General features: G+C 48.0%; 1 protein-coding gene across 6 annotated transcripts; it reads right to left on the bottom strand.

The window, feature by feature from the left end:
- Window positions 1–27668, bottom strand: FBXO27 (F-box protein 27). Of its 6 annotated transcripts, XR_009209440.1 has the most exons (9): window positions 27082–27170; window positions 26443–26832; window positions 25763–25874; window positions 25583–25678; window positions 21419–21554; window positions 8661–8821; window positions 2954–5424; window positions 1589–1883; window positions 1–555 (listed from the first exon to the last, which is right to left on the bottom strand). XR_009209440.1 is itself a non-coding variant. In XM_032172993.2 (6 exons), the coding sequence occupies exons 2-6, from the start codon at window positions 26804–26806 to the stop codon at window positions 19956–19958; spliced, it is 849 nt and encodes a 282-aa protein (XP_032028884.1). In that variant the 5' UTR covers window positions 26807–26832; window positions 27082–27170; the 3' UTR covers window positions 18504–19955. The 6 variants fall into 6 exon arrangements, 4 of the variants coding, with proteins under 4 accessions (XP_032028884.1, XP_032028883.1, XP_032028881.1 ...); XR_009209439.1 differs by lacking the exons at window positions 1–555; window positions 1589–1883 and having other exon boundaries at window positions 2591–5424; XM_032172993.2 differs by lacking the exons at window positions 1–555; window positions 1589–1883; window positions 2954–5424; window positions 8661–8821 and adding an exon at window positions 18504–20099 and having other exon boundaries at window positions 25763–25871.
- Between the last annotated feature and the right edge of the window lie 3 nt (window positions 27669–27671).

Below are 27671 nucleotides of genomic sequence, written 5' to 3'. Positions count from 1 at the left end.
TTCTGGAACTGTGAGAAGTAAATTTCTGTTGTTGAAGCCCCCAAGTCTGTGAATTTTGTTACGGGAGCCCAAGCCGATGGATACAGAGAGTAACATTGTAGCCCACTGAATAAAATAGGAAACCACAAGTCAATACTGATATATGTAAATAAATGAATGAATCCAAAGGTTGATGAAGAATGGGATATTTACACTGTTTTATAGAACTTACGAAACACTAATTACAAAGAGTAAAGTAACTTGACAGTGAAGGTTGGCCGACGCCACTTTAAATCAAGTGATCAAGGTGAAATGGCATCAATACTGGGACAAATTGAAATCGTGCAGCACATGATAAATGCAGTGGGGACACACAGAAAAGTCTCTTCTGTGATATTCTTGCCAAAGATGTATAATCTGAATCTAATTATAAAGAAACATCAGACAAAAGCAAAAGGAGAGACATTGTACAAAGTAAAACTCGCCTGGCCAGGAGTGGTGGCTCATGCCTGTAATCCTAGCACTTGGGGCAGCCGAGGTGGGTGGATCACTTGAGGTCAGGAGTTCGAGACCAGCCTGGAAAACATGGTGAAAAACCTGTCTCTACTGAAAATACAAAAATTGGCCGGGCACGGTGGCTTACTCCTGTAATCCCAGCACTTTGGGAGGCCAAGGTGGGCAGATCACCTGAGGTTGGGAGTTCGAGACCAGCCTGACCAACATGGAGAAACTCCGTCTCTACTAAAAATACAAAAAAATTAGCCTGGCATGGTGGTGCGTGCCTGTAATCTCAGCTATTTGGGAGGCTGAGGTAGGAGAATCGCTTGAACCCGGGAAGCGGAGGTTGTGGTGAGCCGAGATCACGCCACTGAACACCAGCCTGGGCAACAAGAGCGAAACTCCTTCTCAAAAAAAAAAAAAAAAAAAAGAAAAAGAAAAAGAAAAAAAAGCACATCCCACTAACCACAGAGATCTATCTTTGAAAGCCAAGTGGCTTCCTCTTTGTTTCTGTATGAATTGTTTTATGTGGTTCAAGACATTGACTCAGGCACAGCAAGTACAGCTGAGCACTAAGTTGAAGCTGATCTGAACACTGTTCAGGGCTGAGACAGTGTCCTAATAATCAGGGGACAACACACACACGAAATATAATCCCAGGCCAGGTGCTGTGGCTCATGCCTATAATCCCAGTACTTTGGGAGGGTAAGGCGGGAAGATCACTTGAGCCCAGGAGTTCAAGACCAGCCTGGGCAACATAGAGAAACCCCATCTCTACAAAAAATGCAAAAAAGGCATGGTGGTGTGCGCCTATAGTCACAGCTCCTTGGGAGGCTGAGGTGGGAGGATCACTTGAGGCCAGGAATTCGAAGCTGCAGTGAGCTGAGATCATACCACGGGACTCTAGCCTGGGAATCTCCAAAAAAAAAAAAAAAAAAGAGAAAAGTACAATCCCAGAGGGCACACGTGGTGCCCCCTGGAGACAGAGAGTTTACAGTTTTTAGGGAACCCCAGGCAGGAGGTGCATTCATTAGAGGTTCAGGGGCCCCAGTATGTGGTCTTCCAGCCTGGGCCCTCCAGCCCTAAAGTTGCTAGACCATTCCAAACAGACCTGCTCAGTCCTTGCTGTAAGAGGGAATGCCCAAGGCAGTCAATTCCAGGTGGATTTTGCATGTCCATGACAACAGTGTCTCTGCCTGAGGAGTGTGGACAGCAACCCCAGGTGGGTGTTCTGGTCCTGTCCAGGAGCTGGGCCCAGGTGGCAGGTGAGCAGGTGGAAGGATAGGGGTCAAGTGGAGGGTCACAGTCAATTTGAATTCAAAGCAGTCCAGCAGCTTGGAAAGGCAAGGACCAGGTGCTTCTTCTTATTTTTCTTTGGGAGGAGGGGAAAGCTTCTAGGAGTAGTTCTGAAAGACAGAGGTCATTACTGCCCATCCCCAACTCTGCACCTCCCAAGATGCCAAGTTTGTGTTTGGGCGATTTTTCAAATGTTAATTAATTAGTTAATTTTTAGAGACAGGGTCTCTCTCTGTCACCCAGGCTGGGGTGCAATGGTGCTATCTCAGCTCACTGCAACCTCTGCCTCCCAGGCTCAAACGAACCTCACACCTCAGCCTCCCAAGTAGCTGGGACTACGGGCGCATGCCACCACGCCTGGCTAATTTTTGCATTTTTTGTAGAGATGGGGTTTCCCTATGTTGCCCAGGCTGGTCTCGAACTCCTGGGCTCAAGAAATCTGCCTGTCTCGGCCTCCCAAAGTGCTGGGATTACAGGTGTGAGCCACCGCACCCTGCCTGTGTTTTGGCTATTTAAAAATGTTTTATTGGCTGGGCACGGTGGCTCAGATCTGTAATCCTAGCAATTTGGGAGGCTGAGGTGAGCGGTTGCCTGAGCTTAGGAGTTCGAGACCAGCCTGGCCAACATGGTGAAACTTCGTCTCTACTAAAAATACAAAAAATTAGCCAGGCATGGTGGTGTGTGCCCTATAGTCCCAGTTACTTGGGAGGCTGAGGCACGAGAATCACTTGAACCTGGGAACCAGAGGTTGCAGTGAGCCAAGATGGTGCCACTGCACTCCAGCCTGGGCAACAGAGTGAGACTCTGTCTCAAAAAAAAAAAGAAAGTTTTATTTATTTAAATATAAATGGGGTCTCACTATGTTGCCCAGGCTGGACTTGAACTCCTGGGCTCAAGTGATCCTTCTGCCTCAGCCTTTTGAGTAGCTGGGATTACAAGCATGTGCTAATGTAACCGGCTCTGTTTTTGCCTTTTTGTTACAAAATCAGTATGTCTGATTCGGTCATTATAACTTTAGATTTTTTTTTCCATTTTTACGGGGGTAAAATTCATACAATATATAAATCACTATTTTAGTCATTTAAAACTGTATATAATTCAGTGGTTTTTGGTACATTCACAATGTTGTACAACCGTCACCACCATCCGGTTCCCAAATCACCCCAAACAAACCATGTACCTGTGAGCAGTCACTCTCCATCCTTCCTCTTCCTCCCTGGCAACTGCTAATCTATTTCCTGTCTCAACACATTTTCCTATTCTGGGCAATTCATATAAATGGATTCATACAATATGTGGCCTTCTTTCATTTAGCATGTTTTCAAGGTTCATCTATATTGCAGCATATATCAGTATTTCATTCCTTTTTTGTATGTTTGTTTTGAGACACAGTCTTGCTCCATCGCCCAGGCTGGAGTACAGAGGGGTGATCCTGGCTCACCACAACCTTCGCCTCCCGAGTTCAAGCAATTCTCCTGCCTCAGCCTTCAGAGTAGCTGGGATTACAGGCGCCCGCCACCACGTCTAGCTAATTTTTTGTATTTTTAGTAGAGACGGGGTTTCACCATATTGTCCAGGCTGGTCTCAAACTCCTGACCTCAAGTGATCTGCCCTCCTTGGCCTCCTAAAATGTTGGGATTACAGGTGTGAGCCTCCACGCCCAGCCTATTCCTTTTTATGATGGAATAATTTCCCATTGTATGGATGGACCACTTTTGGTTTATCCATTCATCAGTTGAAGGACATTTGGTTGTTTCCACTCTTTGTCTCTATGAATAACGCAGTTATGAACATTTGTGTACAATATTTTATTCGAAAACTTGTTTTAAATCCTCTTGGGTATATATGTAGGAGTAGAATTGCTGTGTCATACAGTAGAATTCTATGTTTAGCTTTTAGAAGAAATGACAAACGGCTTTCTAAAGCAGCTGCGCCATTTTATATGCCCATCAGCAATGTGTGAGGGTTGTAATTTCTCCATATCATCACCAACACTTGTTGTTTTCTTCTTTTTTTCTTTTTGTTCATATTCATCCTACTGGGTAGGAAGTGGTATTTCACTATGGCTTTGACCTGCATTTCCCTAAAGATTAATGCTGTTGAACATCTTTTCATGTACTTACTGAACACTGGTATATCTTCTTTGGAAAAATACCTATTCAAGTCCTTTGCCCATTTGAAAACTGAGTTGCTTATCTTTTATTGTTGAGTTGTAAGAGTTCTTTATATATTTTGGATACTAGACCCTTATCAGATATATAATTTGCAAAACATTCTTTCCCAGTCTGTGGGTTGTCTTTTCATTATTTTGTTGTATCCTTTGATGCACAAAAGTTGTGGGGGTTTTTTTGTTGTTGCTGTTTGTTTGTTTTTGAGACAGAGTCTCACTCTGTCCCCCAAGCTGGAGTGCAGTGGCATGATCTCGGCTCACTGCAACCTGCGCCCCCTGGGTTCAAGTGATTCTCAGGCCTCAGCCTCCCGAGTAGCTGGGATTATAGGCGGCCACCACCACTCCTGGCTAATTTTTATATTTTTGATAGAGGCGGGGTTTCACCATGTTGGCCAGGCTGGTCTCGAACTCCTGGGCTCAAGTGATCCTCCTGCTTCAGCCTCCCAAAGTGCTGGGATTAGAGGTGTGAGCCACTGCACCCAGCCTAAAAGTTTAAAATTTTGATGAGGTCAAATTTACTTTTTTTTTTTCTATTGCTGCTTGTGCTTTTAGTGTTATCTAAAAATCAATTACCAAATCAAGGTCATAAAGATGTATCCCTGTATTCTTCTAAGAATGTTATAGTTTTAGCTCTTAGTGTTTGAGGCACTTTGATTTAATTTCTGTATATGGTGTGAGATAGGGGCCCAGTTGCACTCCTTTGGATGTGGTTATCCAGCACCATTTGTTGAAAATGATTCTTTCCCCCACTGAATGGTCTTGGCATCGTTGTTGAAAATCAATTGATCATCGATGTATGAGTTTATTTCTGGACTCTCGATTCTATTCCACTGATTTACGTCTCTCCTTATGAGGTAGGAGGTGGGACTTAACTCCAGAGGCAGGGCTCGGACACTGGACCAAATTGAGGACTAGCTGAAACAGGGCTGGGGTGGAATGAGCTTTCCATAAGACATGCCGATCAGTGCGCCATGTCAGTTTACCATTGGCATCGCGACACCAGGGAGTTATTCCATGGCATTGACTCGATGACCCAAAAGTTATTACCCATTCCCTAGAAATTTTTGCACAAATCGCCCCTTAATCTGCATGTGTTAAAAGTAGATATAAATGACTGCAAAACTGCCCTGAGCTGCTAGTCTCTGCCTACAGCCCTGCTGTGCAGGAGTAATCAGAGTTGGAACAGGGCTGGAGCTGTAACACTGCCTCTTCAATAAAGCTGTTTTCTTCTACCATTGGCTTGGCCTTGAATTCTTTCCTGGGCAAAGCCAAGAACCTCATGGGCTAAGTCTCACTTTGGGGCCCACTTGTCCAACATCACTTATGCCAGGACCACAGTGTTCTGATTACTGTAGCTTTGTAGTAAGTTTTGAAACTGGAAAGTGTGAATCCTCCAAGTTTGTTCTTCTTTTTCAAGATTGTTTTGGCTATTTGGAACCTCTTGCAATTCCATTTGAATTTTGCGATCAGCTTGTCCATTTCTGCAAAAAAAAAAAAAAAAAAGGCTCTTAAAATTTTGATAGGTGGCGGGGCACAGTGGCTCACGCCAGTAATTCCAGCACTTTGGGAGGCTGAGGCAGGTGGACCACCCGAGGTCAGGACTTTGAGACCACCCTGGGCAACATGGTGAAACGCCGTCTCTACTAAAAATACAAAAAATTAGCTGGGCATGGTGTCACCTGCCTGTAATCCCAGCTACCTGGAAGGTGGAGGCATGAGAGTTGCTTGAACCTGGGAGGCGGAGGTTGCAGTGAGCTGAGACTGTGCCACTGGACTCCAACCTGGGCAACGGAGCAAAACTCTCTCTCTCAAAAAAAATTTTTTTTGATAGGCATTGCAACTGAATCTGTAGATCAATTTAGGGAGTATTGTCATCTTAAAAATATAAAGTCTTCCAGTTGATGAACATGGGGTATCTATTTATTTAGCTCTTATTTAATTTCTCTCAGTAATGTTGTAGTTTTCAGTTTAAAAGTAGAATTGTTTTCTTAATTTCATTTTGATTGGCGTTGCTAGTGTATTGAAATACAACTAATTTTCTTTTCTTATTTTTCGCAGAGATCGGGGGGGGGGGGGTCTCCCTTGGTTGCCCTGGCTGGTCTTGAACTCTTGGCCTCAAGCAATCCTCCCACCTCGCCTCCCAAAGTGTTGAGAATTATAGGCATAAGCCACTATGCTGAGCCCTGATTTTCTTTTTTTTTTTTTTTTTTTGAGACGGAGTCTCGCTCTGTCATCCCAGGCTGGAGTACAGTGATGCAATCTCAGCTCACTGCAAGTTCCACCTCCCGGGTTCACGTCATTCTCCTGCCTCAGCTTCCCGAGTAGCTGGGACTACAGGTGCCCACCACCATGCCCGGCTAATTTTTTGTATTTTTTTTTTTTTAGTAAAGATGCGGTTTACCATGTTAGCCAGGATGGTCTTGATCTCCTGACCTCGTGATCTGCCCACCTTGGCCTCCCAAAGTGCTGGGATTACAGGCATGAGCCACCGTGCCCGGCCGAGCCCTGATTTTCAATATTGATTTGTATCCCCAAAATGTCCTGAATTTATTAACTTTTTTTTTGAGACAGTTTCGCTCTTGTTGCTCAGGCTGGAGTGTGATGGCGCGATCTTTGCTCACCGCAACCTCAGCCTCCCAGGTTCAAGCAATTCTCCTGCCTCAGCCTTCTGAGTAGCTGGGATTACAGGCATGGGCCACCATGTCCGACTCATTTTGTATTTTTAATAGAGATAGGGTTTCTCCATGTTGACCAGGCTGGTCTCAAACTCCCGACCTCAGGAGATCCACCCACCTCGGCCTCCCAAAGTGTTGGGATTACAGGCGTGAGCCACCGTGCCCGACCTCATTTTCAAATTCTCATCTAAATGTTTCATCCAGAAGGGTTGGATACAAAAGGGATGGAAGCATTTCACAGAAGAAACATTTTTATACAAGTTGACTAGAAAGACACATCACATCCAGGAATTGGTCAGGATGAAATTCTAAATTTTCTTCTTCTTTTTTTTTTGTTATCAGCTTATATATCAAGAATAGAGGTGAGGCACGATGGCTCATGCCTGTAATCCCAGCACTTTGGGAGGCCGAGGAGGCTGGATCACCTGAGGTTGGGAGTTTGAGACCAGCCTGGCCAACATAGTGAAACCCTGACTCTACTAAAAAAATACAAAAATTAGCCAGACATGGAGGTGCGGGCCTGTAGTCCTCGGTACTTGGGAGGCTGAGGCAGGACAATTGCTTGAACCTGGGAGGTAGAGGTTGCAGTGAGTCAAGATGGCGCTACTGCACTCCAGCCTGGGCAACAGAATGAGACCCTGTCTCAAAACAAACGAACAAACAAACAAAAAAACAGAAATCCTAAATTTTCAAAATGGTTTTCTACAACCTCTTTCCCAATCATCATCCAATGAACTTCCTGCAAAATCTCAATCCCTTTCTGGGGACCACTGCATCAGTAATCAAACTGCCTTCCTAAGGTGTGTGTTGTAGCAGGAGAGAAGTGGGGAAGTAGGGTCAGGCTACAGGCCACAGTTGCAACTTGCAACTAATCCAGAAAGTTGAGCACAAGGCAACAGAAATGAGGCGTCTCCCAAGTGTCCAGAAGCAGTCAGAGGGGTCACAGTCCCTGAGAGGTACCCTCCTTGAACTTACAGCTTTTGGCAGGAATCACAGGTTAGAAATACATTCGATGGCCAGACGCAGTGGCTCATGCCTGCAATCCCAGCACTTTGGGAGGCTGAGGCAGGAGGATCACCTGAGGTCAGGAGTTCGGGACCAGCCTGGCCAACATGGTGAAGCCCTGTCTCTACTAAAAATACAAAAATTAGCCAGGCATGGTGGCATATGCCTGTAATCCCAGCTACTCGGGAGGCTGAGGCAGGAGAATTGCTTGAACCCAGGAGGTGGAGGTTGCAGTGAGCTGAGATCACACCACTGCACTCCAGCCTGGGTGACAGGAGACTCCGTCTAAAAAACACATTAAAAAAAAATAATAAAAAGAAAGAAATATAGAGCCAAGAAGCCAGTTGATTGTAGATGGTTTCCTCAAAGAAGCCCTTTCCTTGGCCGCGCGCGGTGGCTCATGTCTGTAATCCCAGCACTTTGGGAGGCCAAGGCAGGCGGATCACGAGGTCAGGAGATGGAGACCATCCTGGCTAATACGGTGAAACCCCGTCTCTACTAAAAATACAAAAAATTAGCCGGGCTTGGTGGCGGGCGCCTGTAGTCCCAGCTACTCAGGAGGCTGAGGCAGGAGAATGGCGTGAACCCGGGAGGCAGAGCTTGCAGTGAGCTGAGATAGCACTACTGCACTCCAGCCTGGGTGAGACAGTGAGACTCCATCTCAAAAAAAAAAAAGAAGCCCTTTCCTGTAGGCATTTTTATGCAATCCATATGGTCCAGCCAGCATTCATGATGTTTTCAGTTTAGGTCCCATAGAGGGTGTCCTAAATCTGCAATGGTCTCATAGTCGAAGTCCTGTTCCTGGAATGTGTGCCCGTTTTTAATTTAGCACAGCACATGCTGAGACTGAAACAGCACAGAGCAGACAGCAGTATCAGGTTTTGGCTTACAGTCAGGTCCAGGCCATTAGGATCTGTGAATTCAGGAAGCCACAAGTCAGTGGCTGTTCTTTGGCAGCAGCAAAGCCAAGATGCTACAGGCTAGAAGGTTCCGTTTCAAGTACAAGTGATAAACAAGGCTTTCCTAAGCCCTTTTACCTTGTCAATCTTAGAGCTGGAATTGGTGCACTCAAAAACACGCACGGGCTGGACGCAGTGGTTCATGCCTGTAATCCCAGCACTATGGGAGGCTGAGGCGGGAGGATTGCTTGAGCACAGGAGTTCAAGACCAGCCCAGGCAACATAGTGAAACTGTGTCTCTACAAAAAAAGAGAAAAAAAATTAAAATTAACTGGGCGTGGAGGTGGGCACCTGTAGTCCCAGTTACTTAGGAGGCTGAGGTGGGAGGATTGCTTGAGCCCCGGAGGTCAAGGCTGCAGTGAGCCATGACTGCATCATTGTACTCCAGCTTGGGTAACAGAGTGAGACCCTGTCCAAAAAATGAAAAACAAACAAACAAACAAAAATGCATACCTTCAAGAAAAAGAGAAGACAATCACAGACTGGGAGAAGGGATTTGCAGAAGACATATCTGATAAAGGACTATTATTCAAAATGTACAAAGAACTCTTAAAACTCATCAATAAGGGTGGTGTGTGCCTGTAATCCCAACTACTTGGGAGGCTGAGGGAAGAGAATCACTTGAACCTGAAGATGGAGTTTGCAGTGAGCCGAGATCACGCCATTGCACTCCAGCTTGGGCAACAGAGCAAGACTCTGTCTCAAAAAAAAAAAAAAAAAAAAAGTTGGGGGCTGTGGCTCACACCTGTAATCCCAGCACATTGGGAGGCCAAAGTGGGTGGATTGCTTGAGTCCAGGAGTTTGAGACCAGCCTGGGCAACGTGGCAAAATCCCATCTCTACAAAAAATAAAAAACATTAGTTGAATGTGGTGGTGTGTCCTTGTGGTCTCAGCTACTCAGGAAGCTGAGGCAGGAGGATCGCTTGAGCCTGGGAGGCAGAGGTTGCAGTGAGCCATGATCACACCACTACACTCCAGCCTGGGTGACAGAGCAAGACTCTGTCTCAAAAAAAAAACAAAAAAAAGGCTGATTGTAGTGGCTCATGCCTGTAATCCCAGCACTTTGGGAAGCCAAGGTGGGCGGACTGCTTGAGCCCAGGAGTTTGAGACCAGCCTGGGCAACAAAGCAAGACCTCATCTTAAAAAAAAAAGTATTAGCCAGGTGTGGTGGCACGCGCCTGTAGTCCCAGCTACTTGGGAGGCTAAGGCAGGAGGCTTGCTTGAGTCCAGGAGTTTTAGGCTGCAGTGAGCCATGGTCTGATCATGATACTGCACTTCAGCCTGGGAAACAGAGCGAGGCCCTGTCTCTAAAAGTGATCTATCAAGCCATGAAAAGACCTGGAGGAACCTTAACTACATATCACTAAGTAAGAGACCAATTAGATAAGGATACATACTGTATGATTCCATCAATATGACATTCTGGAAAAGGCAAAACTATGGAGTCAATATAAAAATCAGTGGTCAGCCAGGCGGGGTGGCTCACGCCTATAATCCCAGCACTTTGGGAGGCTGAAGCGTGTAGATCATTTGAGGTCAGGAGTTCAAGAACAGCCTGGCCACATGGTAAAACTCCATCTCAACTAAAAATACAAAAAAAAAATTAGCCAGACGTGGTAGCGGGCACCTGTAATCCCAGCTACTCGGGAGGCTGAGGTGGGAGTATCTCTTGGACCCGGGAGGCGGAGGCTGCAGTGAGCCAAGATCATGCCACTGCACTGCAGCCTGGGTGACAGCGTAAGACTCCGTCTCAAAACGAAAACAAAACAAACAAAAAGACCAGTGGTCATCCAGGGTTGAGGGAGGGAGGAGTGAATTGGTAGAGCACAGAGGACTTTTAGGGCAGTGAAACTAGTCTGTGTGATACCACAATGGTAGATGTCATTACACATTTGTCCAAATCCAGAGAATGCACAACACCAAGTGTGACCCTAATGCAAACTATGGATTTTGGGTAATAAGGATGTGTCAACATAGGTTCATTGATTATAACATGTACCACTCTGGTGGGGGATGTTGATAGCAGGAAGGGGGGGTGTGTGTGTGTGCATAGGGGCTGGGGGAACAGGGAATATAAGAGAACTCTGTAGTTTCTGCTCAATTTTGCTATGAACCTAAAACTGCTCTAAAAATAAAGTCTAGGCTGGGCCCAGTGGCTCACGCCTGTAATCCTAGCACTTTGGGAGGCTGAGGTGGGAAGATAACTTGAACTCAGGAGTTCGAGACCAGCCTGGGCAACATAGTGAGACCTTGTCTCTAATTTGAAAAAAAAAAAAACAAAAAACAAAAAAACAAAAATTAGCTGGGTGTGGTGGCACACGCACCTGTAATTCCAACTACTCAAGAGGCTGAGGTGGGAGGATTGCTTGAGTCTAGGAGGTCAAGGATGCAGTGAGATGAGATTGCACTATTGTACTCCAGCCTGGGCAACAGAGTGAGACCGTCTCAAAAAAAAAAAATAGTATATTAAATAAACGAAACTTTTTCAGACATACAAAAAAATATGCACACCAGGCTGCCTCATCAGCTGCCTTTAAGGGTCCAGCATTTGATTTTAACAAGGACTTATTAGCAAACTAGAAAGTGTTTTTTAAAACTCTAAAAGTAGCTGGGTGTGGTGGCATGTGCCTGTAGTCCTAACTACTCAGGAGGCTGAAGCAGGAGGACCATTTGAGCCCAGGAGGTCGAGGCTGCAGTGAGCCATGATCGCGCCACTGCACTCCAGCCTGGGTGAGAGTGTGAGATCCTGTCTCAAAAAATAATTTTTTGTTTTAAAGTGAAACTCCAAAAGTTTATTTCCATCCAGAGATTGCGTCGCTCTTTTTACTGCTTCTTACTTTCTCCAAAGGCTCCAGTAAGCCAAAATCATGGCAGGAATCATCATTGACAGAGACTGTACTTGTTCTGTTTCCAATACTCACAGAATTTAAATTCCAATCCTCCCATTGTTGGCAAAAAGCAAGGGATTTGTTTTATACACACACAATGATTTTTGCAGCTTTCCCTAATCCAGATGATCCTCGTAGTGTATAGTGCAAGCATAAACATTTTACATTGATTTAAAAAAACATACGTTTAGGCCAGGTGTGGTGGCTCACGCCTGTAATCCCAGCACTTTGGGAGGCCGAGGACGGTGGATCACCTGAGGTCAGGAGTTTGAGACCAGCACAGCCAACATAGTGAAACCCTGTCTCGACTAAAAATACAAAAAATTATCTGGGCATGGTGGCGTGTTCCTGTAATGCCACTTACTCAGGAGGCTGAGAATCACTTGAACCTGGGAGGTGGAGGTTACAGTGACCTGAGATTGAGCCACTGCACTCCAGCCTGGGCAACAGCGAGACTGTCTCAAACAAAACAAAACAAAACAAAACAAAACAAAAAAAAACCATACATCTAGATGAAACAGTCACAAAATACAAAGGAGCTTTTCAAATTTCTCCCTTTTTTTTTTCTCATTGCAAATCTACTCAAATGTCTATCAATATATTCAACACTTAATAGTTGGAATAGAAGGCAGGGTTGCTGCAACCTGTAGACTGAAGAAATGGGTAGAATCTACAGTCAGCCTTTGGTATCCATGGGATTGGTTCCAGAAACTCCCACGGATCCCAAAATCCACAGATACTCAAGTCCTTACATAAAATGCAGTGATATTTGCATACATCCTCCCATATACTTTGTTTATTAATTATTTTTTTTTGTGTGATGGAGTTTTGCTGTTGATGCTAAGGCTGGAGTGCAATGGTGCAATCTCGCTCGCTGCAACCTCCACCTCCCGGGTTCAAGCGATCCTCCTGCCTCAGCCTCCCAAGTAACTGGGCTTACAGGCGCCCGCCACCATGCCCAGCTAATTTTTTGTATTTTTAGTAGAGATAGGGTTTCACCATGTTGGCCAAAACTTACACACATAAACACAGACTTTGCATGGTACCGTTTGCAGTTGAGACAAATGTAAATCAATGCAAAGATGCAGTGTGAAATCATAATTGCACGAAATTAACTGAAGTAATACTGTACTACTGTAATAATTTCATAGCCACCTCCTGTTGTTATTGCAGTGAGCGGAAGTGTTGTATCAGCTTAAACACCATGTGATGCTAATCATCTCCAAGGAGTTCGTTTCTCCAGTAAATTGCATAGCGCAGTAAACAGTGATATCTTCCGGTTCTCGTTCATTGTTCATCTTGTTGAGTGCAATATCATAAACCCTGAATAACACCACGGGACCTATACAAAGGGCCACTGGTGAAACTAAAAGTGCTCCCAAGAAGTAGACAAGTCATGACATTATAAGAGAGTTGATTTGCTTGATATGTACCATAGATTGAGGTCTGCAGCTGCAGTTGCCTGACATTTCAAGATGAATTCAGCATTGAGGAGCATTGTAAAAAAAAGAAAATGAAATTCCCGAAGTGGTCACAGTTATGCCGGCAGGCAGGAAATCCTTGCACTTTTTGTGAAATACCTTTTTATCTCATACTGAAAATGCAAAGCCAGGTGTGATGGCTCATGCCTGGAATCCCAGCATTTTGGGAGGCTGAGGTGGGTGGATCACTTGAGGCCAGGAGTTCTAGACCAGCTGGCCAATGTGGCGAAACCCTGTCTCTACCAAAAATACAAAAATTAACTGGGCATGGTGGTGGGTGCCTGTAATCCCAGCTACTTGGGAGGCTGAGACACAAGAATCACTTGAACCCGGGAGACGGAGGTTGCAGTGAGCCCAGATCGTGCCACTGCACTCTAGCCTGGGTGACAGAGCAAGACTCCAGCACAAAAAAAAAAAAAAAGAAAGAAAATGTAGTTTTTCTGTGGGTGCAGAATTGCTGTAAGAAAGGCATACCTGCTGGGCACAGTGGCTCACGCCTGTAATCCCAGCACTTTGGGAGGCCAAGGTGGGCGGATCACGAGGTCAGGAGATCGAGACCATTCTGGCTAACATGGTGAAACCCCGTCTCTACTAAAAATACAAGGAAATTAGCTGGGCATGGTGGCGGGCACCTGTAGTCCCAGCTACTCGGGAGGCTGAGGCAGGAGAATAGCATGAACCCAGGAGGCAGAGCTTGTGGTGAGCCGAGATTGCACCATTGCACTCCAGCCTGGGCAACAGAGTGAGACTCTGTCTCAAAAAAAAAAAAAAGAAAGACATACCTATAGACTCTAATATAATTCTAGAAAAGTGTAGCCATTATATGACAACTTAAAGCTAAAGGAAGGTGAAGGACATAAATCTGGAGAGTTTAATGCCAGCAAAGGATGGTTTGATAATTTTAAAGAGTTTGGCTGAAAAAAAATCAAGGTAAGAGGAGAGGCGGCTTCTACCGACCAAAAGGCAGCAGATGGGTTCTCAGGTGCCAATGAGAAAATCATTGAGGAGAAAAGTTATCTGCCTAAAGAGAGTTTTTTGTTTGTTTGTTTGTTTGTTTGTTTTTGAGACAGAGCCTTGCTCTGTTGCCCAGGCTGGAGTGCAGTGGCCATCTCAGCTCACTGCAACCTCTGCCTCCTGGGTTCAAGCGATTCTACTGCCTCAGCCTCCTGAGTAGCTGGGATTACAGGTACACACCACCATACCCAGCTAATTTTTTGTATTTTTAGTAGAGATGGGATTTCACCATGTTGGCCAGGCTGATCTCAAACTCCTGACCTCAAGCGATTCTCCCCACTTGGCCTCCCAAAGTGCTGGGATTACAGGCAGGAGCCACACCTCGCCTGGTCATGAAGAGGTTTGTAATGCAGACTAAAATGCCCTATTCTGGAAAAAATGCCTCAAAGGACATTTATTAGTAAGGAAGAGAAGCGAGCACTTAAGGCAGGTAGGGATAGGCTGACTCTACTGTTGCATGCAAATGGTGTCAGATTTATGATGAGGCTGCCCTTACATAGAAAACTGCTAACCTCCAAGCCTTGAAAGATAAGGCTGCCCGTCTTTCAGTTGTACAACAAGGAGGCCTGGACAACGAGAACCCTTCTTCTGGATTGGTTCCACCGACGTTTTGTCCTTGAAGTTAGGAAGTACCTTGCCAGTAAGTTACTTTGATATTAGACAATGTCCCTGGCCACCAAGAACCCCAAGAATGCAACAATGAAGGTGCCGAAGTGGTCTCATTGCCCCCAAACACAGCGTCTCTAATTCAGCCTCTAGATCAGGGGGTCATAAGGACCTTTAAGGCTCATTACACACTGTGGAAAGGACTGTCAACACTATGGAAGAAAAGCCTAATGTAGAGAACGTTAGAAAAGTCTGGAAGGATGACACCACTGAAGAAGCCATCCTTGTTAGAGAAAGGCTACAAATGCTATTGAGCCAAAATAATTAATTCCTGCAGGAGAAAACTGTGTCTATATGTTGTATATGACCTCACAGGATTTATAACAGAGCCAATCAAGGAAATAATTAAAGAGATTGTGGATATGGCAAAAAAAAAAAAAAAAAAGGTAGGGGGTGAAGGGTTTCAAGCTATGGATCTTGGGGAAATTCAAGAGCTAATAGATACCACACCAGAGGAATTAACAGAAGATTTTTTTTTTTTTTTTCCCCTGAGATGGAGTCTCACTCTGTCACCCAGGCTGGAGTGCGGTAGCAAAATCTCGGCTCACTGCAACCTCCACCTCCCGGGTTCAAGCGATTCTCCTGTCTCAGCCTCCTGAGTAGCAGGGATTACAGGCGCCCGCCACCACGCTCAGCTAATTTTTGTAGTTTTAGAGACGGGGTTTCGCCATGTTGGCCAGGCTGGTCTCGAACTCCTGACCTCAGGTGATCCACCACCCCCACCGTCAAAGTGCTGGGATTACAGACGTGAGCCACCGTGCCTGGCCAGAAGATGTTAACTGAAGATGTTTTTGAGTTCTTTCACAACATGGACCCCTCTGTGATACAGGAACTGACACTAAAGCAAACCGTGGAAGAAGTTTTGGTGCCATATAGAAACATTTTTAGAGAAATGAAAAAGCAAAAAGTCAGACAGAAACTATGATGTATTTCTGTAAAGTACCTGCCTGTCCTGCCTCCCCCTCCACCTCCATCTCCTCATCCACTTTTGCCACCTCTGAGACAGCAAGACCAGCCCTCCTCTTCCTCCTCCTCGTCAGCCTACTCATTGTGAAGATAACGAGGACGAAGACTTTTCTGATGACCACCTCCACTTACTGAATAGTAAATGGACTTTCTCTTCCTTATAATTTACTTAACATTTTCTTTTCTTTAGCTTACTGTATTGTAAGAATACAGCATATAATATAATAACATACAAAATATGTGTTAATTGACCATTTATGTTATTAGTGAGGCTTCTGGTCAGCAGTAGGCTGTTAGTAGTTAACTTTTGGGGGAATCAAAAGTTATACTCAGATTTTTTTTTTTTTGAGATGGAGTCTTGCCGTGTTGCCCAGGCTGGAGTGCAGTGGTGTGATCTCGGCTTACTGCAACCTCTGCCTCCTGGGTTCAGGCAATTCTCCTGCCTCAGCCTCCGGAGTAGCTGGGATTACAGGTACCTGCCACCACGCCCAGCTAATTTTTGTGTTTTTAGTAGACACGGGGTTTCACCATGTTGGCCAGGCTGGTCTTGAACTGCTGACCTTGTGATCCACACGCCTCAGCCTCCCAAAGTGCTGGGATTACAGGTGTGAGCCATCACATCCGGCTATCCTCAGATTTTTAACAGCAAGGAGGGTCAGCACCCCAACCGTCACGTTGTTCATGGCTCAACTGTATAATGTTTGCACATCACTTCATTCTCATGGATTCAACATAGTACTTGACGTGGGGCAAATTCAAGTTTTTACTTTTTGGAACTTTGTGGAAGTTTTTATCCCCAAATATTTTCTACTCTTTTTTTTTTTTTTTTGAGACAGGGTCTCACTCCGTCTCCTAGGCTGGAGTGCTGTGGTCTCAATATCCAGGGCTCCAGTGATCCTCCTACTTCAGCCTGTCAAGTAGCTGAGAATACAGGCACACGCCCCCCAACATGCCCAGCAAATTTTTAAATTTTTTTGTAGAGATGGGTGTCTCTATGTTGCCTAGGCTGGTCTTGAACTCCTGGGCTCGAGCAATTCTCCTGCCTAGGCTTCCTACAGTGTTGGGATTATAGGCGTGTGCCACTACATCCAGTCTTTCCCGAATATTGTCTTTTGTTTGAGACAGAGTTTTGCTCTGTCACCCAGACTGGAGTGCAGTGGTGTGATCTTGGCTCACTGCAACCTCTGCCTCCCAGGTTCAAGTGATCCTCCCACCTCAGGATCCTGAGTAGCTGGGACTACAGATGTGTGCTGCCATGCCTGGCTAATTTTTTTGTTTGTTTGTCTGTTTTTGAGACAAAGTCCCTGTCGCCCAGGCTGGAATTCAGTGGAGCGATCTTGGATCACTGCAACCTCTGCCTCCCGGGTTCAAGCGATTCTCCTGCCTCAGACTCCCAGCTGGCTGGGATTACAGGCGCCCGCTGCCACGCCTGGCTAATTTTTGCATTTTTATTTTATTTATTTATTTTTTGAGACAGAGTCTTGCTCTTGTTGCCCTGGCTGGATAGCAATGGCACGATCTTGGTTTATGGCAACCTCTGCCTCCCAGGTTCAAGCAATTCTCCTGCCTCAGCCTCCCAATTAGCTGGGATTACAGGTGCTCACCACCATGCCTGGCTAATTTTTTTTTTTTTTTTTTGTATTTTTAGTAGAGATGGGGTTTCGCCATATTGGCCAGGCTGGTCTCGAACTCATGACCCCTGATGATGCATCTGCCTCAGCCTCCCAAAGTGCTGCGATTACAGGTGTGAGCCACCATGCCTAGCAATTTTTATATTTTTAGTAGAGATGGGGTTTCACCATGTTGGCTAGCCTGGTCTTGAGCTGACCTCAAGTGATCCACCTGCCTCAGTCCTCCAGAGTACTGGGATTACAGGTGTGAGGCACCAGGCCCAGCCTCCCGAATATTTCCAATCTACAGTTGGTTGAATCCATAGATGCAGAAGCCAGCCACATGGAGGGCCAACTGTGTATGTTTTTGTTACTCTTTTTTTTTTTTTTGAGACGGAGTCTTGCTCTGTCGCCCAGGCTGGAGTGCAGTGGCGCAATCTCGGCTCACTGCAAGCTCCGCCTCCCAGGTTCATGCCATTCTCCTGCCTCAGCCTCTCCGAGTAGCTGGGACTACAGGCGCCCGCCACCATGCCCGGCTAATTTTTTGTATTTTTAGTAGAGACAGGGTTTCACCGTGGTCTCGATCTCCTGACCTCGTGATCCACCCGCCTCGGCCTCCCAAAGTGCTGGGATTACAAGCGTGAGCCACCGCGCCCGGCCTTTTGTTACTCTTTTTTTCCCATCTGGCTTATCGAAAACTTTGAGCTGGCCGGCAATAGATTTAATCTCTTTTACTCCCAGTTGGAGGAGAGAGCACCTATAAACTGTTTACTGTCTTTGACCCACCAAAAACTCATTGTGGGAAAGTCTTGGCCCTTTCTCTTGCAGCCTACAGAAGAGAGGGAAAAAAGCCAAAGGTGTCACTTGGGCCATGCTTTTTTTTTCCTCATTGTAGCCAGCACTCACCAAAATCAGCCAGGGGATCCAGGGAGTCAGCTCTCCAGAGGCTGGACCTATTGTCTTTTTTTTTTTTTTTGAGACAGTCTCGCTGTTTTGCCCAGGATGGAGTGTAGCGATGCGATCCTGGCTCACTGAAACCTCCACCTCCCAGATTCAAACGATTCTCCTGCTTCGGCCTCCCAAGTAACTGGGATTACAGGCACGTGCCACTACGCCCGGCTAATCTTTTTGTATTTTTAGTAGAGACGGGGTTTCACCATGTTGGCCATGCTGGTCTTGAACTCCTGACCTCAAGTGATCCGCCCACCTCGGCCTCCCAAAGTGCTGGGATTACAGGCGTGAGCCACCACGCCCGGCCTCAGCTGGTGTTTGCTTTCGTACAGTTTTCCCTCCTCAACTGGGACTGCTTATGATTCTCAACCAAGGCAGTAACACTGCATTTCTATTAAAAAGATCTGAAGCAGTTGTGGCAAAATAAGAAATTTATTACATATGATTGGCAGATACATGCTGCTGATATATTATTCTTACTGTTTGAAAAAAAGTCAAAATGAAAAATAATGTTGTTTTAATTTTAAATACCACACAATTACAGGTCCTTGAGGATCAAGGTTGGGCTCAGGGAATTACCTCGCTTTTCAGAGAAATCAGAGTGGGCAGAAGCATCTCCAAATTCTTTTTTTTCTTTTGAGACAGGGTCTCGCTCTGTCACCCAGGCTGGAGTGCAGTGGTATGATCATGGCTCACTATAGCCTCAACCTGGGCACAAATGATCCTCCCACCTAAGCCTCCTAAGTAGCTTGGACTACAGGTGTGCACTACCGCACCTGGCTAACTTTTGTATTTTTTGTAGAGATGGGGGTCTTACTACATTGTCCAGGCTGGTCTTGAACTCTGGGGCTCAGCTGATCCTCCTATCTTGGCCTCCCAAAGTGCAGGGATTACAGGTGTGAGCCACCCCGCCTGACCCAAACTTTTTTTTTTTTTGAGACGGAGTCTCGCTGTGTTGCCCAGGCTGGAGTGCAGTGGCATGATCTTGGTTCACTGCAGCCTCTGCCTCCCGGGCTCAAGCAATTCTCCTGCCTCAGCCTCCCAAATAGCTGGAATTACAGGTGCACACCACCATGCCCGGCTAATTTTTTGGATTTTTAGTAGAGACGGGGTTTCACCATGTTGGCCAGGCTGGTCTTGAACTCCTGACCTCAGGTGATCCGCCTGCCTCGGCCTCCCAATGTGCTGGGATTACAGACATGAGCCACTGTGCTCGGCCCAAACTTTTTTTTAACGTAGACTTTCAGCTGCATAACCTGGTCCCAGCCCCGTAGCTCGGAAGCCCCAGGAGGTGAGGTTCACACCCTTAGGGCTGGGACTCTCTGAGCCCTAAGGATGAGATTTTAAGTTCAGAGACGAGTTGAGGGCTTCCCTGAAGGGACCAAGGAAGTCCCTGTGGCAGAAACAATAGGAAACAGGTCAATGGTGCGGAGGGGAGGGGATGGTACAGAGGGGCCTGGAGCTGGATCGGAGGGTTTTGGTTGGGAGGAGAAGAGAGGGGAGGGCGAGAATTCTTCTCCAGGATGGGCGTTCTCCCATGCTCGCTTGTGGGTTTCCCCTCAGTAGAGTAGGGCCCCCCAAAGCAGCAGCTGCAGTAGGTAGATAAGATGGAAGGAGCTTCTTCTGGTAGTTTCTAGAACCTGAAGACAGGGCCCGTCAGGGCCTTTGATTGGACCCAGGAATTCCCAGTATGCCAGGGAGGTACAAGTGCTTGGTTGGTTAATGAGGGGTCCCAGCCAATGGTCCCAGGCCCTGGAAGGCACAGTCAGGCTGTCTTGCAAGAAGGGTAGTCCTGGACTAGGACAGACGGACTCGCACGATCACACTGGAGTTGGTCACACGGGCTCCATAGTGGCCAGCCCAGAACTGTGTGTCCTGGCCCCGGTGTTCGAAAGACACAAAGCGGACGCCCATCTTGATGTTGGAGAACACATGGGTGACCTGTAGGCAGAGGAGGGGCTCAGCTCCATTGTGCCACAGCCTCCCCTCCAAAGCTGAGGTTGGGGCCTTCTGGCAGATGGTTATTTTCCAAGGATGGCTATAAAATCTCCCATTGGGCCACATGTTCTTCTATAATCTTACAGAATCTTCCACTCCTTCATTAAAAAGTGGAATCTGGTCGGGTGCGGTATGGCTCATGCCTGTAATCCCAGCACTTTGGGAGGCCGAGGCAGGTGGCTCGCTTGAGGCCAGGAGTTCAAGACCAGTCTGGCCAACATGGTGAAACCCTGTCTCTACTAAAAATACAAAAAAAATTAGCTGGGCGTGGTGGCACGTGCCTGTAGTCCCAGCTACTCGGGAGGCTGAGGCAGAAGAATCACTTCAACCTGGCAGGCGGAGGTTGCAGTGAGCAGAGATCATGCCACTACACTCCAGCCTGGATGATGGAGCGAGACTCTGCCTCAAAAAAAAAGAAGTAGTATCTAACTCACTTCCCCATGAATCAAGGTGGGTTTGCTTGTCACCGAGAATGTGGTGAAAATGATGCTCAGTGACTTTGGCCAAGTGACTTTTTAAGGCTAGGTCAGAAAAAGCAAGGCAGCTTCTACTGTTTCTCTAGAACCCTCCTCCCTGAGCAAACACATGAGCATTCTGACTGCCTAGGAGCCGCCATGCTGTAAGGAAGCCCAAAGGAGCCCAAGAAGAGAGATCCCATGGAGAAGCTCTGAGAGTAAATGAAGAAAGAGATGTTTGGCCAGCCACCAACTGCTACACACATATCACCCACCACCCTGGCCTGCAGCTCCAGGCGTCATCAGAATGTCACTGTTTGAACGCTGAAAGACAGGAGCCAGAACCGGCCAGGTGAGCCCTCCTGAAACTACTGACTCATAGAAATCACGAGAAGTAGTCAAATGACTGTCATTGACTTTTTTTTTTTTTTAGACAGAGTCTCGCCCTGTCACCCAGGCTGGAGTGCAATGGCATGATCTTGGCTCACTGCAACTTCTGCCTCCCGGATTCAAACGATTGCCTGCCTCAGCTTCCCAAGTAGCTGGGATTACAGGCATGTGCCACCACGCCCAGCTAATTTTTGTATTTTTAGTAGAGATGGGGTTTCACCATGTTGGACAGGCTGGTCTTGAACTCCTAACCTTGTGATCCGCCTGCCTTGGCCTCCCAAAGTGCTGGGATTACAGGTGTGAGCAACTGCACCCAGCCAGACTGTCACTGATTTTAAGCCACTAAGTTTTGGGGTGATTTATTTCACAGAAATAGGCCCCCAACATCCTTTCCCCAAACCCCCATAGGAGACTCACATGAAGGCAGGCATTGTTGTTCCACTGTGGGATAGGATCAGGCACAGCAGAGAATTTATCTAGAACAGTCTGGTTGGCGTCTAGAAGTTGGACAAGGAGTCTGTACATACAGCCGCTGTCGTGTCGGGCTCCCCACCTGTGGGAGGAGGGAGGCCATGAAGTCTGGACCTGCCACCCCATCTCTTTGGGTGTCTGCCTACCTTGTCCTGCCTTGTCCAAATGCCCTTCCCGTGTGTGCAAATCCAGTTCCTCTAAAGGGACTCCTGGGAGGTGATCTCTGGACCCTTCGAATGTTGCGTCAGACAGGGGTGTCTTTGATGGGGACCCAGGTGGTACTGGATAATCTACCAATATGATTTAGGGCAGGGGCCAGCCACACTCATATAAATAGTCTCAGTGGGGAGTCTTCGGAAAGACCCACGATGTGACTTTCGGTGGGGGCTGGGAGTCGGGGAACATCAGTTGACCTGGAGGCTGAGATTAAACACGTGGGCAATCATCAATCCATCAGGCCTATGTGATGAACCCAAGAAACACTCTGGACACCGAGGCTCAAGTGAACTCCCTTGGTCAACAAAATTCCATGCATCTTGTCACACATCAGCGCCAGCATGGTAACATGTCCTGATGCCATGGGAGAAGGACAACACAAGCTCTGTGTTTGATCTCTTCCCTGGATGCTGCTCTATGCCCTCCTTTTCTTGGCTGATTTTAATCTGTATCTTTTCCCTGTAATAAGCCAGAAGTATGTAGTAGCTTTCTGTGAGTTCATCCAATGAATTATTGAATTGTGAAGGTGGTTTTAGAAGTCCTCCAAACTTATAGTTGGTAAAGATGTAGAGATGGGGTTTTGCCATGTGACCCAGGCTGGTCTTGAACTCCTGGACTCAGGTGAGCCTCCTGCCTCCACCTCCCAAAGTGTTGGGATTATAGGCGTGAGCCACCATGCCCAGCCAGATTTTGTTTTTAATTATTACTCATCAAACTACATAACATATTTGTGTTGTTGTGACATATTGTGTCAGAAGTGAGGATGGTCTTAGGGATTCCATCCCCGAACTTTGTAGCGAGCTCTAAACTTCTCACAAATATTGATGCCTATCCAGGCGAGGTGGCTCACGCCTGTAATCCCAACACTTTGGGAGGCTGAGGTGGGTGGATCACTTGAGGTTAGGAGTTCAAGACCAGCCTGGCCAACATGGTGAATCCTTGTCTCTACTAAAAATATAAATATTAGCCAGGCTTGGTGGCAGGTGCCTGTAATCCCAGCTATGAGGCAGGAGAATCGCCGGAACCCAGGAGGCAGAGGTTGCAGTGAGCTGAGATCGCGCCATTGCACTCCAGCCTGGGCGATAGAGGGAGACCCTGTCTCAAAAACAAAAAACAAACAAATATTGGTACCTGGCTCTCACCCTCAGATGCTCAGATTTAATTGGTATGAATGGTGCCTGGGCATTTTATGTGTTAAAAGCCACCTTTATGATGTGCAGCAAAATTTGGAAGCCACTGATTATCACAATCAAATAGTACCCCACTGATCAAAACAACACAAATATGTTACATAGTTTGATAAGTAATAATAAAAAATAAAATCTGGCCAGCCGTGGTGGCTCACACCTGTAATCCCAGCACTTTGGGAGGCAGAGGTGGAAGGATTGCTTGAATCCAGGAGTTCAAGATCAGCCAGGATGACATGGCAAAACCCCATCTCTACAGAAAATATGGCTGGGCGTGGTGGCTCACACCTGTAATCCCAGGACTTTGGGAGGCAGAGGCGGGCAGATCACCTGAGGTCAGGAGTTCGAGGCCGGCCTGGCCAACATGGCAAAACCCCGTCTCTACTAAAAATACAAAAATTAGCCAGGCGTGGTGGTACACACCTGCAATCCAAGCTACTGGGGAGGCTGAGGCAGGAGAATCACTTGAATCCAGGAGGCAGAGGTTACAGTGAGCTGAGATTGTGCCATTGCACTCCAGCCTGGGTGACAAGTGAAACTTTGTCTCAAAAAAACAAAAAATTCAAGAATTAGCCAGGCATGTGAAATTAGCCAGTATGCACCTGTAGTCCTAGTTACTCAGGAGGCTGCGGTGGGAGGATTGCTTGAGGCCAGGTGGTGGAGACTGCAGTGAGCCGAGATGATGCCATTGCACTCCAGCCTGGGTAAAAGAGCAAGACTCTGTCTCCAAAAAAAGAAAAAAAAATCTTATTGGAGATGTATCTCTTAATGAGATGGAGTTGGGGAATAGGGTTATGGTGCCTTGATTAAGAGTGAATTTGCTGGCCAGGCACAGTGGCTTATGTCTGTAATCCCGGCACTTTAATAGGCCGAGGTGGGCAGATCACCTGAGGTCAGCAGTTCAAGGCCACCCTGGGCAACATGGTGAAACCCCATCTCTACTAAAAATACAAAAATTAGCCAGGTGTGGTGGTGCACACCTGTAATCCCAGCTACTCGGGAGGCTGAGGCAGGAGAATCACTTGAACCTGGGAGGCAGAGGTTGCAGTGAGCTGAGATTGCACCATTGCACTCTAGCCTGGGCCACCGAGTGAGACTCTGTCTCAAAAAAAACAAAAACAAAAACAAAAAAGTGAATTTGCTAAGGCCCCAAATTTCCAATGGCCACTTTGCCTGGCTCCCCAGTAGTCCTTACATCTGGGGACCACACCTTAGTGAGGGGCTTTTTTCCTATAAAACTAGAGAAGGGGGACACTGAGAAAGAGATTGGGGAAGGAGAATCATATGATACTTCCCACACAGATGTAACCTATAGCAGATTAATTGTGTAATAGGGGACTCATGGCTGTAGTGGACCTGGAATTTGACTCCCATAAAACCATCTGGGTCATATGCCCCCTGGAAAGTCTTCATGCACCCCAATTTCAAGACCATCACTACAGAGGACAAGCTCTAGAGTCTGACTCTGGGCTTTATGCCAGGTTCTGCCAAGCCCAGGCTGTGTGACCAGACCAGGGCAAGTCATTTCCCCTTTCTTTTTTTTTTTTTTTTTTGATGGAGTCTCGCTCTGTTGCCCAGGCTGGAGTGCAGTGGCGCCATCTCAGCTCACTGCAACCTCCACTTCCCAGGTTCAAGCGATTCTCCTGCCTTGGCCTCCTGAGCAGCTGGGACTACAGACACGTACCACCACGCCCAGCTAATTTTTTGTATTTTTAGTAGAGATGGGTTTTGCCATGTTGGCCAGGCTGGTCTCGAACTCCTGACCTCAAGAGATCTGCCCACCTCGGCCTCCCAGAGGCGTGAGCCACCGCGCCCAGCCTGCCATCTCCCCTTTCCCAACCTCTCAATTTCCTGCGAAGCTCTGAATGATCTGAGGGCTTGAAATACACCTTCCCACAGGATCAAGGTTCAAAAAAGGTGCTCACATAAAGTACTTGCTATGTGCTTGCCATATAATAATTGTCTTTGCAAGAGCCCTATCTTGTAAACAGGGGAAACAGAGGTATGCTGTGACTTGCCCAAGGCTACAAAGCCGCAGAGCTAGGGTTTGAATCTGGGATGTCTGGCTCCAGAACCTAAGCTCTTGGCCAACTATGCTGTTTTCTCCTCCTAAGGCGAGGAACATCTCATTCATTCACAGACAAGACTGAGCTGGGCCAAAGGTCTCTGTACTGGATCTCATCTTCTGTTTTCCAATCCACATCCTTCTGGGCATGAGCAGAAGCTGTGTACTCTGCTAATTACTAGAACTGTGAGTGTGTTTGTCACTTCACCTCTCTGAACTTCAGTTTCTTTTCTTTTTTCTGGGACTGAGTCTCACTCTGTCGTCCAGGCTGGAGTGCAGTGGTACAACCTCTGCTTCCTGGGTTCAACTGATTCTCCTGCCTCAGCCTCCCAAGTATGTGGGACTACAGGTGCGCACTACCAGGCCCGGCTAATTTTTTTTTTTTTTTTTTTTGTATTTTTAGTAGAGACGAGGTTTTGCCATGCTGGCTGGGCTGGTCTCGAACTCCTGACCTCAAGTGATCTGCCTGCCTCGACCCCCCAAAGTGCTGAGATTATAGGTGTGAGCCACCATGGCCGGCCTAAACTTCAGATTTTTTATCTGTAAGGAGGGGTTAGAAGGCCTAAATTAAGTCACCCATAAAAAGGTCATGTCACATGCAGTCAGTGCTTAGCAAGGGGCTATTTTAATCGTCACACTCACCAGTCAGAGACACAAATCTCAATCCTGCCACTATCCAGCAGTTCTGGCCACAGACCCTCCTCCTCTAGGTCCAAGACCTGCTTCTTCCAACACCAGCTGGGAATGCAGGAGACAGGGTAATGAGAACAGGCAGGCCTTTCTCAACAAGGGGCCGAACCTTTGGATAGCAGGGGCATTCACCTGAATGAAGTCACGAAGCACGTCTGAGAAGGGGCCCCAGGCACGGCTGTCCTGTTTTCCTCCACCACCCAGCCGTCCCCACCGTGCTGCACCATCCACTTTCGGAGGCCTTCTGTGAAATAAAAAAGGCTTGTGCCCAAGTTCCAGTCGCCCGCCTGTTGGTTCCTAGTGAGACCCCGCCCCTAGCCCCTCCCACGTGCTCACAGTGCAGCTCACTCTCCTGACCCTTCCCACCGAGGCCCCGCCCCCTTCCCCTCCCACCGGCTCAGGGCAAAGCCCCGCTCCTCTGGCCCTTCTCACTGATGTGCAGCAAAGCCCTGATCCTCTAGCCCCTCTCTCTGGCTCCCAGAACTGCCCCACTCCCACCCATCCCACAGGCAACCGGTGAAGCCCTGCCCAGCCAGCCCTGCGTGCCAATGCTGCCTCGTCCCTCCGACACCTCACACCGGCTCCCAATGCTGCCCCGCCCCTCCGGCACCTGCCCCCGCCTCGCAATGCTGCCCCGCCCCTCCGACTCCTCCCACCGGCTCCCAATGCTGCCCCGCCCCTCCGACTCCTCCCACCGGTCCCTCCCCGCCCCTCCGACTCCTCCCACCGGTCCCTCTGCGGCCCCGCCCCTCCGGTCCCTCTACGGCTCCACTGTGGCCCAGCATCCTGGACTTCCTCTTCCGAGATCCCACCTTGGCCGCAGGGGTTGCGAATAAGGTTGCGTCCGATGGGTCTGCGCGCGCAGAAGCGGCCCAGGGGGCAAGGCCTGGCGTTACGGGCGGGAGACTGGCAGCTGCGGGCGAGGTGCAGCAGCGCGCGGCCGGTGGCGCCGTGGTCGCGGGCCAGGATCAGCAGCCACAGGGCCTGGCCGTCCACCACGGCTCGCCAGCCCCGGCACACTTGGCGGCAGCGCCCGAGCAGCGTGCGCGGGGGGACGTGGCTCAGCACCACCAGAAGCAGCTCCGGGGGTAGTTGGCTCAGGTCCAGCGCCTCTTCGGGTTCCGGCTCCGGCGCGGGGACCCGGGCGGCCCGGCCCCTGGAGACCGAGGCGCCCATGGTCCCCCCGCCAGGCCCAGCTGTGGCTGCGGGAGAGGAAGGTTCAAGGCGTCAGGGACCAGCAGCCTCCGCGGCGCGCAGCCTCTGCCTACCCTGATTCTGCCAGCCGCACCCCTATCTTCACCATCCCTAGGCCCCGTCCCCAAGTTCCCATCCCCCAGCCCGTCCTTGATAGCCCCGATATCCCGGAGACCCCGCGGTCTGTGTGTATGCCCCGAATTGCATGCAATCAGCCCCCCTCGGCGGCCCCACCGACACCCCACCCCAAGTCCTACCCCGGGGCCTGGCGGCGCTCCTCGCCGGGATGCCCTAGCTGTGCCGCAAGCTCCCCACGCCCCTCTTCGTCCTTTTTACTCGCCGGCCCCTCCCCTCTTACTAGCCAGCCCCTCCCACCTACTCCCTCCCCCTCTCCAGACCCAACCTGCGTCCCGCGAGGGGGCCAGGTGCAGCCAGGAGCCAGAGTCTGCCGCTCACAGCCGGCCCCTTGAAATGTCCCTAATTCGTTAGTGGCAATGAGGCGTCTGGCTCTGAGCAACCATTGTTTTTTTGGTCAGGCTTCTGAGTGGGAGGCCTCATATCCCTTAACGTGTTAAAAAATTTCCATCACCTTTGAGGTTGGGCATGGTTATCTTCATTTCACAGGAGAAAACAGGCTCCCGCTGCTAAAAATTAATGCTGCAACCAATAGTAACACCAGCCAACTTTTATGGACGGTTTTACTGCCAGCCAGGTGGCAACCCCATGAAGTAGGTGCTGTTATGCCCTTTACTTCACAGGTGAAAAAACTGAGACTAGCAGAGGCCAAGTGACTTGTCTATGATCACCAGCTACTAGGGATTTGAATCCAGCCAGCCTAGCTCCGGAA

This window comes from Hylobates moloch, unplaced genomic scaffold (genome assembly GCF_009828535.3).
Source record: "Hylobates moloch isolate HMO894 unplaced genomic scaffold, HMol_V3 SCAFFOLD_13, whole genome shotgun sequence".
Taxonomy (NCBI): domain Eukaryota; kingdom Metazoa; phylum Chordata; class Mammalia; order Primates; family Hylobatidae; genus Hylobates; species Hylobates moloch.
This window is presented reverse-complemented; position numbering and strand designations above follow the sequence as displayed.